This window comes from Aphelocoma coerulescens, chromosome 10, assembly GCF_041296385.1.
Source record: "Aphelocoma coerulescens isolate FSJ_1873_10779 chromosome 10, UR_Acoe_1.0, whole genome shotgun sequence".
Lineage (NCBI taxonomy): Eukaryota > Metazoa > Chordata > Aves > Passeriformes > Corvidae > Aphelocoma > Aphelocoma coerulescens.
Genome location: NC_091024.1, coordinates 546787 through 567635, shown reverse-complemented (window position 1 = coordinate 567635; position 20849 = coordinate 546787). Strand labels below are relative to the sequence as shown.

Genomic DNA, 20849 nt, shown 5'->3' with positions numbered 1-20849 from the left:
AGGTGTGTACATATATTTGCTCTTTCTGAGTCAGTAACTCAGCAACCCAACCCTTGAAAACAAAGGATATAGATGGCAGAGAAAGAAAGTAAAAAAACCATTCCAAACCCCTGCACAATTTTAAACTATTTCATTTAAATATATTGCTAGAGTGACCTGACAAAAACTACATTTATGTGTCATTAAAAAATAACATATTTGCCTTTCAAATTCACTACAATAAACAGTGAGTCATAATATTTCAAAAGACTTTACAATACCAAACAACTCTGAAAGCTTGCAGCTTGAGAGCTTTAAGTTAGACACACAAATGTCATAAAGCAGCAGAAAAATTCTTTTAAGATCTTTTCTTCCCAGATTCTTCCTGTTTCTGTCCCACTTTTGTGATCCAACATATTTTGCTGCAGGTTCCTTTATTTTCACAGGCTGTGTCAAGTTGCAAAAAATCAACAGATAGACAAACACCAGAACCCTCGCAAGCTGTGAGATCTGTCCTATTAACTACTTCTGCAAATACTGTGGTGGATTAGAATTCAATATGTAGCTTTCTTTTCCCCTGAGCATACTGTAGGTTTTGGCTAAAGCAACTGTCCAAAGAGGTTTGGCTGCATACTGTACTTTTAGAAGGAAAACTCACCAAAATAACATTTGCTAAAGGTGTTACATAGGGTTTATGCCTTTATGTATCCTAGAGAAAACTTAAAATGATATAGCATTGTTTGGGGGGGGAGGGGGGAGAGAAGACATTTTTTCCTTGCAGCAACTTTAATATTTGTAATTTTACAGGATGTATGTTCCAAAGCCAGGATGTGCATATCTGGGAAAAATGTTTGATTCTGGTACACTGATTAATTTCAATTACACAAAGTCTTTCAAAAAGAGTGCTGGAATACACAATGCAAGCATAAAGTACTTTTTTGCATGGAAAGGAATTCCTGTTCAAGCCAGAATCCTGAAACAAGCATTCATGCAAGAGCTTGTGTTGAATATGGACCAACAGGCAACACGATTAACAGCAAAAGTAACTGAGAAATGTGCATTTGGCCTGTGGGATGGTGCACATGTCTTGAGAGATGCTGAGTGCCTAGAGCTTTGTGGGAGATGCAGATATTTGCAGCAAGATCAATATTTTCTCTTCCCCCTTCTTGCCTTGGGGCCACAGCGTCACCGACACTGAAGTTAATTGTCCCTAAAAAACTAAATACAGACCAACCTACGTTTGCCAAACAACAAAAAATCCATGGACAATATCCATTGCCTGATTAGCATGCTCTATTTGGCTTGGTCAAATACTGTTGAGCACGTTATTTTCCTTTTAATGCTGAAAAAGCATATAGTCAATACATTTGTTTTGAGTAACATAAATGCTATTTGGGATGATTCTCACAACACAAGGGCCGATGAGGCATTCACTCCCAGTAGCTGCCATCATTACTGGGGGCATTGTACTCCAGACAGTACAACTAGGACAGACTATTCTTGTCTCTTATGTTTTATTTATCTGTGAAGCCAAGGGTTCCATGGCAAAGGAAGTATATTGCTTATAGGGAGTGGAAGTTTAAACAGCACAGATGTCCTTAACGCACACCTTACAATGTTCCTAAAGAGACCTCATTATTCTACTTAGTTTGAACTGCAAAAAAGAGTGATCTCTGGAAAAACTGGGTGTGAAGCTGGATAATTCAAGTTCTAATGAAAAAAATTCTTGCATCAGTTTTCATCTGCTGAACAGAAAAATGTAAAGGTAATTTTATCCCAATCTTTTCTTCAAAGAACATCTGTCACAAAGCTCTAGAGAAAAAAATATATGCTTCATTGAAAAAGTACACATTTAAGAAAAGTTTGCTCTATTTTTCATTTTTTAACCACTATAAAGGAAGAGAAGACTCATAATGAAGTTCTTACCTTTCAATTTCATCTGTAACTGCTGAAGGTGTGTTAATTATCCTGTTGATTAAAGCTATTCTGCTAAATAAGAAAAATACTGTTTCCAAATCCGTTATTCCATAATCATTATTCTCAGGTCCATCCTTCTTTGCAGATTGTCCTTCAGTTGCAGCAAGGTATTTTTTTGATAAATCAAGGACTCTTTTTGAAAACAAGTTGAAAACTTCATGTTGTCCAGGCACACCACAATCAGTACATTTCCATCCTGGTAACATTAGCGATAGGTGGCTTTCATCTGACACAAGTCCAAAAGAAACAGGACACTGAAGCCTCAGGATATCCAAGTGTCTCACACAGAGATTGTCTATTTCTTTATCTACACCCCATGGTAGGAGACATGACAAAAACAGTTTAGCTGTATCAGGGGTGACGCTCACATCAATGTCTCCTGATGGCTGCATTCTGATCTTTCTTGAACTCTTCATTTTTTTCTGTCTTTTCATGCCACCGCTTTCTTCTGCAGGCCTAGCTGCATTATTATCCCTATGAACTTGGTCTGAACAAACAGTCTCTGCCTGCCCATCTACTTGAGGTATGAAGGCACCAGTTTTATTTCTTTTTAATGTCAGTGCCCTTTTCTCAGCAGTACTTTTAGCTCTTTCAAGAGTGTACTGGTTATGGAATGATTTCAATGATTTTAATCCATTGAGTTGAGATGACAGAAGTTCTTCAAGTTTTTCCAGGTCAAATAAGAGAATGTGAAAGTTTGCATTGTTCCATTTTGTCTTAGCTGGTAAAATAGTAAAGGGCTGTTGGATGCAGCTGGTATCACTTAACTGAAAGAAAAATATTAAATGTCCAAACAAAAAAATCTAACAGTACGTTGCAATTTTCAAGACATCAACAAAGAACTGCCTATGGAATAGACAAAATGTATTAACTCTGTTAAGTTCAATTTAATTATATTTATTCAGTTTTGCTTATGTAAAAAAGATTTCCTTCTAAATAGCTTAAGATATACAGAAACATCTGTGTGTAAATACTATAAAACAGGCTCCTTAGCATCTTCAATTACACAGCCATACTGTAGATTCTATGCATCTTTGCAAAAACTCTAGGCTGGTATTTCCTCTGCCGAGTCTCATTTCAACCTAAAGGGATTTTGGGAAAATTTTAAAGAATAAAACCTTTGTTTTTTTCAAAATAAAGCTAGAGAAGCAAATCCTACAATATTGCAAAATTTTGGCAAACCCTGAGTGTGTGCATGCCTTATTGCAACTTGATATATGGGAGAGATATATATATATATATATATGGGATTTGTATGGGATAAAGACTATGCCTTTTGCCATTTCAAAACATGCAAAGCTATCTAAAAGTGTCTTCATTCTGAGATTAGGCACACATCAAGAACATTAAGGAACCTAGGTAAATAAATATACATATGTAATAAATATACATATACAAAATATATACCACATATACAATTAATTATCTTAGCTGAAAATAATTGAGAGGAAAAGGCTACAGAGCTACTACAATGTTTGTGAACATCTGACTTTATCATGTGCCATCCTATTTCCTACCTGCATGTTTCTAGAATTCTCCATACTTCTTCCCCAACTTCAAAGCCCATTCACAGTAATGGTAATTTGTAAAGCATCATTTCAGTGCTACATACTGACATGATAATTGTGCTGATATAAAAAACACATGGCTGATTACAGTTAATAAATGCCCAAAGAACACAGCTTTTGAAACCAGAAGATTTGAAAGAGCTACAGCTGCGCACAAGTTTAGACGCACATGTCAAACTGTGGAAGTAACTTGATGATGATGAACTGTCAGCTGAACATCGGGAAATGTCCAAAATCATGTTCACAAAAATTTTACTCCATTTTAGCCATGCAGTTTCATTATTTAAATGGTAAATTGTCATTAAGAAGAAAATTTTACATCTTTTCTTTTACCAGTGTCCTTGGCAATGGGTAGACACTATGCTGTGACAAACTCCAGTAGAAGGGATGTCTCTGGGCACTTCTGAAAATCAGCTGATGAGTTCACACAGTGACACAACATCTTATATCATAATCCTGCTGCATCTGCTAAAGAAGTATCTTTTACCTTCAGGGTAACACCAGAAGTGAGGGAATATAAACTCCTCGTTGACACTTCTGCCCCTTTCTTTAAGCATTTATGACTTGTTTGTTTTTATTGTCCTGCACAAGCTTATGCTCTCAGCACCATGCTCAGTCTATTTCACCTTTACAAGCAGAAAAACACGTCAAGAAGCAACTTTTCATCTTAGTAATACTTTTGCAAACAATCATACCAGCTTCCGTATCACTAGCAATACAGAATTTTCTAGATCAGTGTTAGTTTTAATTTTCTTATGATAATTTGAAACACTCTACTAATGCAAAGAACTTTCTGTTGAAAATAGTTAAATCTCAAAATGAACCATCAAGTGTTAATAAACAGGGCAGCAAACAGATCTTGCTGGAATGCAATGTTGTTTACCTCATTTTTCTCATGACCACTCCTTACCTAACTCCTTTTACATTACAAATTATGATTTTATAGAATTAGCTATTTTTAAACTGTTAATGTTGTAGTACAAATAATGCAAGGAAAAAATCAACTGTATAAACTCTGTCAGTTGACTATTTAGTTTTGGGCAGTAATACAATTTGGCTTTTTGTTATTTAGGGAATGATGCTCCCACCAGATGAGGATGTACTCTAAATACATAATCTCATTTAAAGATCTCCATAGGGAGCCATAAGTAAGAGATTGTAACTGCTTGTTCATGTTTTCTTATACCTTTCCTTTTTCATTTTTCAAAAAATAATACATTGTAGTTAAACACTAGGATTATTTTAATCTTTAATTATGCTGTTTCCTAATAGATAGGGAGAACCCTACGGAATGCAAACACTGGAATTCACAGGCTAGCTTTGACATTAATTGAAGCTATTATTATTTGGCCAATCATTTTCTCTTTATATACACTTACACATTTGGTTGATTCACATTTAGAAACCTTTAGTGAAATCACTATCCAAACAAAGGAAAACACAGTGACAATGTCAATCCATTGAGACATCTGGTGATGCCACTACATGTGAAGCCACAATAAACATTTATGGTTTATTGGCAATATGAAAGTTTATGGACATTGATCCTAAAAGTGTCTGCCAAGTTATCTTAGCTCTCTGCCACAGGCATTTCATTTCAATGAAAGCAGGTGGGCATCCAAAGCTTTAGACATAAAATACTATTTAGGAAATATAGGCAAGTTATTCCCAGTAACAGAAGATTACAGGGAATGGAAGGAAACACATAGAACTAACTACAAACTAGAGAGCTAGAAACAGCATTTGTTGACTACTGAAAAGCAGATTAACAGGCATTTACATCACACATTTTAGCTTTTCTTTTCTAGTTTAACCATTTCTAGTTCTAAATTTTATTTTTGACATGGACAACTGTCGGAGGCTGTTCCCCCACCATGCAGCCCTGGGAGAGGGGCCCTGAGGGGACAGAGATGGTGTTTCCCTGCCCCTGGGCAGCGTTGTTCCCCACTGGTTATTCTGTGTTCCCTTGTGTGGGCAAGGACCCTCGGGTCCGTGATTGTCGCAGCTCCTCGGCAGAGCCCCGGCCACGCGGCTGGGGAAATAAACATCTCTGAAACATCCACCAAGAATTGGTCCATATATATTTCTTTTCCGCAAAGTAAGACAAGCTACTGTTAGTTTTAAAGAAACAAAAAGTCTGACAACAGACTAAAATTATATCCTGAGACTTGTGAACCTCTTGTACATCACTGCCCCACAGCAGAACAAGCTTTCTACATCCAGGAAAGCACAGGGAGACTTTGAAATGAAAAGCTGTTTTCCATGCATGGCTGGTATCCCCTAACACCTCTCCAATTTGCCACTGAAGATGTTTGAGCCAGGACCAGACAAGAGTTAGAATAGACTATTCCAGCTGGAAGGGACCTACAAGGATCATTTAGTCCAACTAGACATCGTCCAAATGCCCCTTATACACTCACAGGCTTGGGGCATTGTACACCTCTCTAGGAAGCCTGTTCCAGTTTTCTGGCATGCAATTCATCACTGCTCCAAAAGTTACAACCCTGTTCTTCTACATCTTTTCCCCCTTTACTCATTCTTACCTTAGCACCCAAGGAAAAATTTCCCAATGAGTATGGGAAGGGGGCAGCAGGGGGCTGTGCTTACTGTGGCCCCCAACTGCATCAATACATGCCATTATCTTTAACAGATTTAAGACAGACATATCACATAAAAATTTCATGGGCAGTACAATTCAAGTGTTATTTTACCTAGCTGCCTTCTCATCTCTAAAGGCCTTTTCCACTGGGATCCAACCTGTTCTGGGAATGGTATTCCACTTAAAACACACACTTCCATTAGCTGGGATTCCCATACTGTTGCAACTCCTCATATGTATGTACTTTCTCCACGTACCTGCTTTCTTTACCAGAAGTATTCTATTGTGGGTTTTGTACTAAAAACAGATTTGACAAGAATGGTCTTGACATTTGTTTTACATAAAGGAAATAAAGTGGTAAAATCACAAAGTAGAAATTCTAGAAGGCAAACAAGACTCAAAATATATTCAGATGCCACTTTGATACCACTGAAGAGAAGTTGCTCAGTTCTCACAGCGCAAGTAGTATCAAATCCCATGTCTAAAGAGTACTGAAGTATTAAATGTGACTTTTCTTCCAGAATTTTGGCCTTCAATTTACCCCTAACGTAACAGGATAAAAGTGATGGAAAATTGGTCCCAAAGTTCCCAGTGCCTGCAGAATGAATCATGCTGTACAAAGCACGCGTGAGCTATCCTGTTGATGATAGCTCATATGCTGATTCTAAATAAGTTTTTTAAATTATGCAATATTCAAGGGATTTAATTCTGTTCCTTTGAGCTTTCCCTTTTGAAAGAACATATTTTGATCCATTAACACTGAACAAGTTCAATCTCCTCCTTTATCCATTGCTTGCCACCTGCAAAGGCTCAATAAAATATTAGACAGAAATTGAAGAACTTACTTTAATGGGAATTTTTAGGTAGCTTGGTCAGGGGGAGACTGGGGAGGAGAATGTGTAGAGATTAACTGAAATATTGCCAAAGATACTGGAAGGTTCTTTCATTCATAGAGGGTACACTGCTGTTTTATTTTTCTTGAGGTCAGGGATTTTCTATTTCTGATTTGCTTTGGTTTTTTGAAGGTATATACTTTTCTATTTTGAAAGCAATTAGGCCATTGGTTTTTAATATAGATAACATACAACAGCCTACTGAGGTACATTATAAAAGAATAAGTCTTATCTGAAGGAATTTTAAAGAGTAATTGTTTCATTATTAAATATACGTACTATTAATAAAGCAAACTTAATCAGTAAAATACCACCATCCTAACTGTTTGCTCAGTGAAGAATATCCACTTCTACTATGTATTTTCCAACAAGCTTTTTTAAACAAAACCCAATATAGAATCGTTAAAACCACCACATGTTATAGTCTCTAGGAAGTTTGATATAATTTCTGAAATATCACAATGATGTTTGATAATGCAATATCATTGTGCTTATTTTAATGAAATTAGAATTTTTTTTGTCATTTGTCTTTACTGTAGTCTAACTTTTTGTTATACTACAAAGTAAATAGAAACTTTAAAGACTATTTACACATGTGAATCACTCTTCATTAACTCTGTAGCAATCATTAACATTGACAATAAACTATTTGTTTTTATAAAACTAAAAAGTGGAGAACCTGTTACAGAAATGAAAGGGAAGGGTAGTAAAATTTATCAAACAAAATTTATTGATGGTTAAGAATTTTCTGTGTCTTGATCAGGCCAGTCACTGGATTGTCAACAGAAGTTCAGAAGTCATAACATCTCAGAATCACATCTCATCATTGGTCTGGCTCTGGGCTCACAAAAATTAAATACATCACCAAACTGCTTGTAAAAGCTATTTAGCAACTCTTACCCTCCTGTTACACTTATACTTTGCGGAGACTGAAGAACTGTTACCTGAAGCATGGCTACCACACCTAAGGGTTTTATACAGTAATTTATATTGCCAACAATAGCTCTATTTTATTCTACATAATGTTTTATCCTTGATGGTGGGAAGGAATATCTGCGTTAGCTTTTGTTGGGTTTGGGTTTGCATTTTTGGTGTATTTTTAACTACTGACTAGGTTAAAAATTATCTTCGCTTGCAGAGACATTTTCTCTTCAACCTTTCTAATGAAAACAGTAGCATAAGTACCTGCAAATGTGTCCCCAAAACATGGATCTCACGCATAGTTTTGGTAAAATAGGAAATTTATAATTGTCTCATAGAATTGCCACAGAAAACAAATACATAAACAATGCACAAAATAGCTGGCACCGTGTAAATTAAAGCATTACATTTATTTCTAAATCCTCTGAGCCCTCAGTTGCTAGAGATGGTAGTCGATAGGAGTAAAAAAAATTGCCTCCTTGAAATGTGCTTGGTGAACAGCAGCTTGATGATTGGCAGCACAAATAGAAGACAAACGAGAAAGCCTTCAATCTGCAGCTGATGCACAGGAAGAACATGGGGAGCTGAGTTTACAATAGAGAAAACATTACCAAGCTAATGGCACAGGCAATCGTTTGACCACCATGCATCTCTGATAGCAGCAGGGCATCCATTTTCAGTTAAGTGTTAGAGTACCTTTTTGCTTTCTCTGACCACTGCAGGGGTAAAACAACCCAGTGTGTGAAACCCACTGACTGGTAATAAATTACTATATTGGATACTTTTTGTTTTCTTTCAGCAATGACTTTACTGTGTATTCTTGCTATCATTACCAATTAAAGTGGAGATCACGTTAGCAAGCTGTATCTAACTGTATATCAGTCCCTATGCTCCAATTGCTTTGGCAAGAATCACGGGGTCAAGAGGCTTCTTTGACCTTTATCAGCTAAGTCTCTGACCACTCACTATTTGAAGCAATCTCGACTGAACAGATGGACACTTTTGCAGACTCTATAAAGCTTAGAATATAAAGATAAATGAAATTGTGTTTGGGGCTTCAAACTGGTTTATGAGCATAAAATATTGTTAGCAAGTTCCACAAAAACCTCAGATTTCAAATAGCACATCTTAAACCTACACCATGAACAGAACATCTCTTTATCTACTAGGAAATTGTATTTTTTGGATGTGCCTTCTAAATATAAAACTAAAAATTTGATGTAATTTACATGCCTATTAGTATTAAGTCACTTCCAAATTTAGAAAGCCTAATTAAATTTACTTTGATCATTAAAAGAAGAGCAAGAAGAAAAATTAGTATAACCTTTTCCCACAACAGTACAGCATACAGCACATGATCAAAGACCATTCAGTGGAAGAGTACTAAGGCAGTTGGAGAGTACAGAACACTCATGTATTTTATGACTAGAATTTTGATGCAATAATTTAAAAAGCAAGGACTTTAAGAAATATAAGACAGAAATCTGAAATGAAGGTCCAAGCCTTCCCAAAAAGAAACTTCAAAGTCTCAGGGTCATGCCTGAAGAACTGTTAATAATTAGATAGAAATATGGTTTTCCAATCCTATTTAGGTATTTATAAGTTAAAAATAATCTAAGCACTGAATGATGTCTTATTTCAGGTAAATCCCATCAGCAAACCTACTTTCTTCAGCTCATAACCTTTTTGCAAATACACGGCTGTCTTATTTTCTTGCTCTGTTGAAAGGATGAGCAATCCAGGATACATGCAAAGACGCATTTATTTAAAAATAGTTACAAGCAGCAAGTATACAATTGAAATAGCACTTAAACATACACCACCTCTAAAAGAACCTGCTGAGGAAGAAAGGATGCAAATTATGGGCTACACTCTCATCTCCACATAAAAACCACATGCACTTCCTAATCCAATATTAGCTCCTATCAGCAGTCCACACATCACACCCTGTCCAACCCTGCCTACCCTCCTGAGCTTCGAATTTAAGGAGCATGTGTAGAGTTTCTGTCACTAAGAGAATCCATGGTCTCCCCAAAGTGCACAGAGGCTGGGCCTACCTGCTACAAAGCAATGCTGGCCTCGTGCATAGGGTGAGTATCACACAGTTATGGTGTCCCTATCCCAAGGTCATTCACATTCCTTACCTTCAGACACTTCATCTAGTCATAGGACAGAGGATCCCTTTGATGGAGGCATTCAGAACTTTTTTCTTATTCATTTACCCTTTTTAAAGCTCTGTACTCATATATAAAGGACTATATTTAAAAAGCCTGGAGTCAGTAGTAGTGCCCCAGTTTGCCTTCACATGCAATTTATGCTTGACCAGAGGCTTCATCACTTGGACAATGCAGTCCCAAACAAATTTGTCAATTCACAATGAATGTTCCCATACGAACTAATATAAATAAGATGTTTGGAACTCACCTTGCATGACCTTTATTATGGTATTCCTGACAACTCTGGTCGTATTACTGAGGATGCCAGATCCTCCTAAGAATCCACCTCACATAAAGAAAAGGCTACAATATTTTTTGAGTTTGCACCAGTCTTTATCTATCAACTTAATTGCAACACAAGCAGAGTCACCCTCTTTCTCCCCAACACTGTAATCTTTCTTTTTTCTTTTTTTAAATCCCAGTGGAAGGCTTTGCCATCTTCATGGCACTTTGAACAGCCACTGCAGCCTCACTCTTGATGCATCTGTGGCACAATGTAAGTAATTAAGCCAAGGAGTCTTCAGGCTCAAGCTGTGTGATGAATAGTCTAAGCAACTGAATAAACCCTCTTTTTATCACATATGGAAGGCTACTGTCAGGCAGACTGTTGTCCAGATGGATCTACTGGGCACAAACATTTCAATTGTTTGGGAAGAATTGCTAACAAATCTATTGCTCAATGTAGAGGTCTGGTATGAAAATTTAATGTTTCACACATTCTGTTTTAAAGTTAATGCTCTCTCTCCATAACAAACACTCAACAGTTTTCTACTGGATTTAATTACAGTGTACATGTACATGTGATTCTGGAGACAAATCTTTAAAAGATAGCGAATAACGGGCAAGTAAAATTAATATACCAAATATTCTTCATAGGTTCTCAACACTAGGAAAACAAGTATACACTTTATTTTTCAGAAAAATACTTGAAGAAGTGTACAGACTTTTTTTTACAGACAACTTCTGCTTTGTTCTAGAATTCATATGCCTGTCTGGGCACACTATATGAAAGGCAATTCTAAACACAATATTTTGACAAAATCTTGTCTAATAATTTTATCATAGAATATAAAAGTGAACTGTAGATCCACTCATCCCAAACTAAGATCCATTTCTGATATGGACAGTCTCTGCGCCATGAAAAGTAGATAGAAGGAAGGAATAGGATGTTTTTTAAATTAAGTATTACTTACACACTCGATATTCAAATACTCTTCCTACATCTTAATATATTAACTTATTTTGAATGTAAAAGTAAATTTCCTAACCATATCTTTAGAAATATTTGCAGCTCAGAGATGGGTAGTAGTGAAAAATTTTCATTCTCACTCAGCACTTTAGAAGAAAAGATGGAACATCTCCAAAGTTTCCTTGACCATCAACTGGACAAGTAATGCTACAGCAATCCAAAGCCACAGACTGCTGGCTCAGGATTTAGGAATTATCATACTGAACAATTTACTGGATGAATGAACATCCAAATACCTGTGAGACATAATGCTGAACACAGAGATACTGCCAACAGGACCTTTCAGGAGCTTGAGAATATTGCTTTATCCTAAGAAGGACTGATGTAAATAGAAATTAAGTTAGCAATACATGTCTGAGTGCTGACTTCAAATGAAACAACGTATTTTCTCTGGGCTGTTCTGACAGTGCATTTCCCATCTTGAATTATAAGAGTCCTACCCAGAAAATTTATCTTCATAAAAGTTGTAGATCAATTCACAAGCAAGTGACTTTCTACTATAGAAAAAGAACAAAAGAAAAATCCTGTGTGCTCTAGAAAGTGGCATTCTTAAAAATTCAAGAATAGGCAAGCTGGACTTTCTTCAGATCCTACAGCATTCTAGAATGTATCAGGAGAGCAGCTAAGTTTCTGCACACATAGATTTCAAATTGTTCTTTCCTTCCAAGCTGTTCAATCTTACTGCAGAGGCTTCCTAAAGGACAGTATTTGGAAATAAACATTCTCAGATGTCTGCTTGGATGGGTCATCCTTTCCTGTATTACAAGAACCAAATCTAACCACTAGAACAAGTTAACATTTGAGTATTAATTAACAAAAAAATAAATCAAGAGAATAGACATATAACCACTGCTGTTGTTTTGTTTGAAATCAAAGAATAGGTTAACATAGGATTTTATTTCTGCTGTGTAACCGAGACAAGAGTTTCAATTAGCTATCAGAAGGAAGCTAGCAGATAGCAAGTCTTTCTTTTGCAGGGTAAGGTTTGTTTGCTGCAATTCCTATTTCTAAAGTTGCATGTAAGATGATGATGTGCTTCTGAGAAAGTCACGTTTTCTTTATTTTAATAGATGTGTGAGGTGGAAACCTAGGAAAAGGTCTCACACTGAATTCACTCAATTCTTGTTACACTTCTTTTCTTCACTAAAACAATACTAATTAAATTATAAGAGGCGAAGGAATTAATGTTTAAAACAGAAAAGATGATTATCAGAAGGGTAAAGATTCCACCATACAACTATCATGAATTGTGAAGAATTTAAAGAACACCACTGAACAACATGAAAATATAAAGATTATAACAAAGATCATGTAATTTATTTTAGAATTAGGTAGAGCATGTAGAAGGAAGATCAGTTAGGCTGATCTACAGAACAAGTCATACCTTCCAGACTAGAAAGTAGTAAAGGTAACATCCAAGATAGGAAAATTCAAATTGTGCCCAACTCCACACCTAGACCTAAAAGAAACAGTCCTATGTGGCAAATACGATCTCACGAACACTGTTTCCGTAAGATAGAAGCTGTATGACTTCCAATTAGTTGTCTAGGAAGGGAAAAAAGTTTTAAGTCAGTCAGCTTCACTACAGTAACAGAGTAGAAAAGAACCAGTGTCAGAAGCATTGAAATAAGTAGTTAAGACTTAACATCAGATTTCTGTCATCCTGTGTTAATTGCTATCGACATCTGCAAGATTAAAATGTGCCACAATATCACAATGGCAACTTTTTGGTTTAATTTTGCTTTGAGGCAGTCAATGGAGAAAACACAAATCAACAAACTCTTGACTTGGTGGGGAAATTCAAAAACTACAGTAACTTCCATCAAAGATGGCATGTGGTCAAAGCTATCAATATCCCTCAGGATCATAATTCTTTTTAACTGGTACAAATTTAATCTCCTAACTCCAAAGTTATTACTTCACTGTAGTTATGTTGCTACCTTGGTCCCTTGATAAAATACTTAATTGTGAAATTTCACAGGAAATGTAGTACTAAAAGGCTTTGCAACTGAATTACAGAGAAAAAAATCTGTATATATTGAGTCCTTTTTTCTTCACTCATTTTCCTGTTACACTTACTTAATAAACTACTAAATATAGCTACTGAACACTAGTCACAGAACCAAAAAAAGAAATACCCTTGCAGCAGCAATGTGATGTTACCAACTTTAATGACAAATATTCTACTGCTTTCATTTTGCTTTGTCCTTAATAATCCACTTCAGAAAAATCATCAAGATATGTAATTCCCCATAGTAAGGCTCTAGATATTATAAAAGGAAAGAAATTAAAGGAATTCATGTCTGTGACACCACTGTTTATGGTATCACTCCTGATTACCTATTTGCTAAGTTATTATTTGGTATTTGTGCTTGTATCTTATTTCTATTTTTCTATCAATTTTTCCATCAGTAAGATTTAACTAGCAGTGATTTTCAAATCTTCCAATAACAATTTTATTTTCAAATTGCTTCCTCTGCTATACTAAAACAAATAGCTGCTATTGCCCTACAGTCTTCATTTGTGTTTTACTTATTCTTTGAAGCAACAAAGTAGATAGTTTTATTATTTATAACTTCTGGACATTCTTGCCTTTACATATTTTTGTTCAGAGCAGAATATGCATGCTATTATGTAAGTGAATATCAAGTTCTTTAGAACTCCTAACACAAGGTATTTTAAGAAATTGCTGAGTTAATATATCAAAAATACATATACTTTAAAAAGTTCACATATAAATGTATCCATTTCTCTCCCCCATCTTTGCCTTGTCTTATACACACAGTAAAAATGTCCTTTTCTGATCTAGATTTTCAGTAGTATAATTTAATATTTCAAGGTTTAACAGCTCTTGCACAGATTTTATAAGCTGCTCTTCCCTCCAGTGTTTTTACCCAGACCATTCTGATTATGTTATTGAAATCACTAGAAATATTAGTGCACGAAAAACACAGATTTATTTCCAAAAGACTGAAGCTGAAAAGGTAGGAAACTTTCCAACATGAACCATTTCTGGAACATCAGGAAAACAATTCTCAGACACATCCAGCTTTTTATGTGCATCAATGAAATCTTCATATGACGCACTGAAGCATTTCAATTTTTTTTTTTAAATCAGTTTTTCACACAGCTCCAATTTTCAAATAGAACTATGACTTAAAGGTATAATGAGAGCTAGTTCCATATAAACACCATGAGCACAGTCTAGTGTGTATTCTATTGTAATTAAGACCAGTGATTCAATACCTATTGCTACTGGCCAGGTATCATAGCAACCTTGTGTCACTGAATACTGCTGGAAAACTGTTCAGCACTAGCAAGACCATGCTTCAGGAAAATCTACAATGGCACTACAGATTGTCAACATCTGTGGGGGTTGTAGCAGGGAGAACAACAAAGAAACCTGCTTTAAAAAAACCCTATACTTAGAAAATCGACACGGATACTACAGTGGCACTGCAAAAAGAAAACAAACACAAAGAGGAAGGAAAGAACATTTTTTTGTCATTAGTTACACAACTTATGCAACCACATCCTAACATCCATCCCTATAAACAGAGTTGAAATAATGGTGCATCATCACATTTTTATGTAATCCACAAAGCACTGTCTTTTTCTTTTTAACTAAACACAAGCATCATTCACCACCAACATTAATCTGAAGATAAAACAGCCTCACTTTCAAAATAATATTTAAACTTTTGCAAATGAACTCAGATAGTCTTGTATAAATCTGGAAAAAAAAAAGAGAAAACAGGTTACTATGAACAAGAACCCAATATTGATTTTTCTGCGGTGCAGTAAAGCATCTCCATTCTATTTGGCTGCTGTCAAAGCCACTCTTTAACAGCTGGAGTCAAATTGCACTATTTACAGCAAGAGCCCTTGTCAAGTGGACCATAAGTATTCTAACAATACACTATTCAAATGGCACTTTGCCACACAAATTGCTGACTTGATGAATACCCTATGTCAATGACTAAGGCCGATATAAAAGTTTCATTTTTATGAGAGGGTTTTACATTCACATATTAAGTAAAGCTTTCTTGAAGAACTATTAAGCTATATATTTTGGGTCTTTTGACATTAAAAATAATTAAAATCTGTTTAAATATATCAAGGGGATTTGACAACATTAATATGGATCTTGTGTTAACTGCATTTGTCACAGTCATCTGTTATTGGTACTCCCACCGGCACGTGCAGCACAATAAAAGAATTAAAATGGTCAAAACACCATGAAATCAAAACATTCTGCTTTTGTATCTGTGATTTACAGGATGGCGAACGTTTTGAAAGAAAGCCTTTGAAGCTGGACTACTGTGTCAGGATGTTTATCTGTTTCTTAGGACAGAGGAAAGAGAGACCATTATTTTGAAAATGTTCTTTCATCTTAAATATAATATGAATGGTAAAAAAAAAGTAATAATAGTAAGAATAAATGCTTAAACTTACTTCTAATCTTCATGTGGATCACTCATACAAAAGGACCACTCACAATACCTACAGGACAGAATACCTACCCACTCATTTTTCCTGTCACATAAATCTTCTGAAATTGAGTTCATTAATATATGCTAAAATTGATGATGGTGGGGTTTTTTGATAGAAAAGTTATTAACAATTCAGTATGTTGTTAAATTTCTAATACACAATTTGTCAAAGAAGGAAATTGGTAGTGAAATATCATTCTATAATAAAACCCTCTGATAATCTGAAAGTTTTGTGATAGTTTCATGTGCATAGTAATTATATGCTTTAATTAATAGGGTATGGAATGCTGAAGCCTGATACCCACAATCCTCTAACTACATGGGATCTGAATTTCCAGAATATTTCAAGATGCTAAAACACAACGATGCAAAAGAGTCAAGAGTGCACTTCTTGAAAAACCTAAAGAATAGTTTCCTGCACAAAACTTAAGAAAAACAGCAGACTTAAAAACAAACCCTCATTTCAGCAATAACAGAACAGTGCTAAAAAAGCTGCAGTTCCACACTCCTTTTGTGTAGCCAGCCCTGGGCTTCTGCAATAGCATTAAGGGGACCTCCACTGCTGTGTTTTCCCCAGGTTCAGCTACACTATATACATTTAGCCTCCAGCATCTCCCACACCAATCCACAGAATCCTCTCTAAAGCAGATGCAATTGGGAAGAAACTCTGAATGGACTGGATGACATACGTTTGATGAATGAAAAGTGCTTTCCCAAGTACAGAACTTAATTTATTATGAATTTAGACAAACCTAACAGGTCTGTAATGACAAAGAACGTGAAACTAAAAAAAGGATTTTGACAGAAGAAGTCTTAGAGACATCAACAGTATTCTTAGTAAGTTTGCATTTGAACAAGATAATTCATGAACAATATTTAAACATAAAATAGAATATTATTTTGAGAAATCAGAGCACGCAAGATGTGCATCAGATCAAAGAAAGGCACTACAAATCATTACAATTCCACCATTTCCTGTTGTGATACTTCTCCAAATTTAAGATCATGATAATTCCCAAAGCATGTTAAACTCTGCACTTGAAAGTTTACAAAAAAACTCTCTTCCCATATGTCATAATCAGCACATTTTCTTTCCTCCCACCTTGTTAAATCCATGGAATTTTCAACAGACATACCTAAAACTACTCACCAAACAACTATCAAAACTTTTTTCTTTTGTTCCTATTTCAAAAGGCAAGAACAAACTATTCCATTTAACAAACTAACAGGGAGATCAGATTCTGTGTCAATGGCCAACTAGTGCACCATCTGCCCCACAACATGCTCAGCAGGATTACGCTCTAATAAGACTTTTCAGAAAATGGGATCAAAAATAACTTTAGAACTCAGACTAAGGTTAGTAAAAGGTCAAAGAAAAATATTAAGAGTTAAACAAAAATCATTATAAATTCAGTGTTATATGTAAATTTGCAGATTCAATGAAGAAAATATCATAAAATTCAAGAGCGAGGACTTGGATCAAGCTATATTTTATCAGACAGTTTTGAAATACCTGGTACTTCATTTCCTATAATTAATAAAGCCAGAAAAAAGGCCAGAGACCATTCTGAAGGCTGTTTCCACGTTTTAGTTGAGGGAAAGCATTTTTCATTCTCACTACTCGTGGTAAAATACTTTCTAGGTACATTGAGGGTTGAGGAACAGCAGACATGACTTCCTCTGTTTATTGTAGAGAACAGAATTCCCAACTCCATTAATTAAAAAATGGTAAGCAAGAACAAACAACATGAGAGCCCTTCTCTTAAGATACACTCTGATCAAGAGTTTAGTGAATATATTACCTCCTGATGAACAAACATGGTGTAAGAAAACAAGTTTGCACCATTTTTTTTTCCTACATGAAAAAGGCGATACCCATCTCATTGAATTTGAGATCGTATTAAATTAGAGACAGTTTTAATAATCAGTTTTACAAATAGAAAATATAGACTTTTCAAATACCTACAAATACCTGATAAAAGTATATATATCTCTAGGCCACAAGAAAAGAGAGAGACTATTACATTTTCAACCTTACTTCTCGTGATTTGGTGCCTCTGTACTAACTTTCTCGGTTTTAATGGCACATTAACACTACTTTAAGCATATTATTTCCTTCTATTACTTATCCAAAACAAAAAGAAAGAGCACATCTTCTCCATCAGTCACAATTATTTGGTTTAATGATCTCTGTACAAAAATATTTCTAGATAAAGCTAAATACGAATCTCTCCCTGGCCATATCTTTCCTGAAGATGGTCATACCTACTTGTAGCCCAGTACCTCCCAGGAGCATTACCATCTTCTTTTTAACCAATAAGGTACCAAAGTTAATCACACTAGTAAAAACATAAGGCACTTGCAGTCTATTCTGAGATGATGCTAACAGAAAACACATGCCCGAAACTGTCGCTGAATGACAAGAGCAATCTGTGGCCTCATTAGAAAAGCAGTGAAAGACCAATAGCCTTGGATCATGGTGTGCTTGTTCTCAAGACATACGCATTTGAATTGGTGTAAGGTGTATTCAGTTGTTCTGAGGGTACTACTAACAGGTGCAGTCATAAGCTAGAGGCACGAGGAAATAGGGTCTAACTACAGGTAATAAGTCTGAGAAAATCCTTTTGAGATCACCTACTGATGACCTTACATAAGGCCCTCCCCCTATTTTCCCCATTCATCCATGAAATGGGGTTGAAGGCATAAAAACTGAACCAGCCAGAAGCCTTTATAAACTTAAAACCAAGCTACCATCGCACTTACACATCAGTAGGTGAAAGGGTAAAGAATTTGGATCACAACTCACTGCTCTTGAGTTAGAGTCTACTCTTCACTCTTACCTTATCTGAAGATTTTTCTGTATGAGCAAGATAAGGGCCCATGCCATGCTTATACAAGCTGGACTGTTTGTATCCAGAATTCTTGTTTTGTTTTGACTCTTGAGATACAGGAAGTAGAGCATCTGCCCCTAGGTATTCTGAATCTTCAATGGCAGTAAGAATTGCTCGTGCTGTTTCACCGGTTTCATGTCGTTCCAACGTGCCTAGAGAAACACAACAGGAGTTGTAACTTTTTCAAGGAGCTATACTACTACATCTTGTGCAAGTATCATAGTATTAACATAGTACATGTGAGTAAATAAATATGTGAGTACATAGTTTCATGTGAGTAAATAAATCAGAAAATATTTACAGATGAGGCAAGTAACTTTTTTTTTCATTTACATTTTTATATTTTTACAATTAAAAATATATTCTACACTATTGCTATTAAAAAAAATTAAATTAAATTTAAAAGGCTTAATTACTAAAGAAATCACTGCAGCAAATAACTTTGTTTCAGACCACAAGAAACTCCAGATATTTTATACATGTGGAATGAGATGCAGTTTTGTAAGGGAGCCAAGAATATTCACAAAAATATCACTTGCACTAACTGTTCAAAATAGCAATTGGTTTCCTCCTTACAAAGCCCTCCCAGAGCATCTGTATCATTAACAGTGTAAACAACAACACATTTATGTAATATTTTAGTGCTGTCCTCTAGTGTTCTGGATTACAAATAGCAAGGGAAAGCTTAATTTTTTTCATTCCATTCCTAAAAAATGTCATATGTAAACGTAGCTTGCAAACAGCTGAATATAGATGTATCTTAGTCATTAGGGATATGAATGTTATGTTTCAGACTATTTCATCGCTTGTGTGGCTCTCTGGAATCTAAATCCCCTGGCTGTTATACCCAGTTAGTTTAGTAAAAATTTTATTTAGTAATAATTTTAGTAATACTATTTAAATATAACTAACATTCAAGATACATAAACTGAGCTTAAATGTATTTGAAATGGGTTACTATTATATACTACATATTTCCTATAGGAATTAAAAGAAATTGCTGAAATAGCATGTTTCCTATAAATATCAGAGATAAAATACATCTGAAGGACTTTTCAAGTATTAAATATCAGCTATAACATGAAATTTTTTCCCCCTAAGTTTGAATTCTTTCTACCCTCAAGTAATACAACATGAATTTTCCCTTTCACTGCTACAAGAAAAAAATGTGTAACATTGAAGTTCTATCAGTAACACCTGCTAAAAATATTGGACTGGGATTGAGGGATCTCATACAATAAGTGTTTGTGTGTATACGTGTGTATAAAATCTCTTTATCTGAAATTATTTCTCTGAAACTCATCCATTTCTGTTCACTGTAGTATCACCTCTACTACTCACATGACAAAGTCTTTGACTTCTGAGCAGAAGAAAGTAGGGCAACTGATTCTTTTTCCCCTATAAAAATCAGCTGAACACCTCAGATTACTGTAGTATTACACTGAATGAAATAAGACTAAGCCTCAAAATTGTTTTTAATGTGCCATTTTCTTAATTCTTCCCCAGGACTTGCAGCCAGTGCCAGGGACCATTACAGAACAGGATGGTTACTGAAAGGAAAATAAGTTGCCCAAAAGGTCTTCATAGTTAGACTGTCTACAAAGCTCCCAGCACTGACACATTTCAGTATTTCCAGAGCAGAAAAGCACAGTTTTACAGATGCCTTCAAGGGATGATTATACAGTTCACACTGGACATGAGCAAACATTCTTAAAAATACTATAGCTTTTGCAAAGTGAAGAAGTTTGCAAATAATACAGTCACTCAGCTAATGTTATTTTGGCCTCTTTTATATATGTAAAGCAGCCTTTCAAGCTATAAATATGCCTTATTTCCCCACAGAACTATCTGGATTATTCAGAGCAAAATATGAACAAAATTCACCAAAGAAATCATTGCTCTTCCTACTGTTAAATAGGGGGGGACTAAGCTTTCTCTACCAACTTCTGCAGCAAGTCCACTACACAGTGAATATTTGTATGCACACATTCATATATCCAACCCTGTTTTCTGTAACACTTTTGTCAGCGCAACTCACTGCCAGATTCCTCAAGTGCTTCAGA

General features: G+C 35.4%; 1 protein-coding gene across 18 annotated transcripts in view; it reads right to left on the bottom strand.

The window, feature by feature from the left end:
• Nucleotides 1–20849, bottom strand: part of WDR72 (WD repeat domain 72) — a 130558-nt gene that overhangs the window by 75366 nt on the left and 34343 nt on the right. For 17 of the 18 annotated variants that reach the window (XM_069025441.1, XM_069025439.1, XM_069025438.1 and 14 more), the window contains 2 exons: nt 18736–18938; nt 1906–2723 (listed from right to left, as the gene is read on the bottom strand). In XM_069025441.1, coding sequence (XP_068881542.1) covers nt 1906–2723; nt 18736–18938 — 1021 coding nt within the window. Of the gene's footprint in view, nt 1–742; nt 1792–1905; nt 2724–18735; nt 18939–20849 lie in introns of those variants that run through there. The other variant, XM_069025456.1, reaches the window with a different exon arrangement.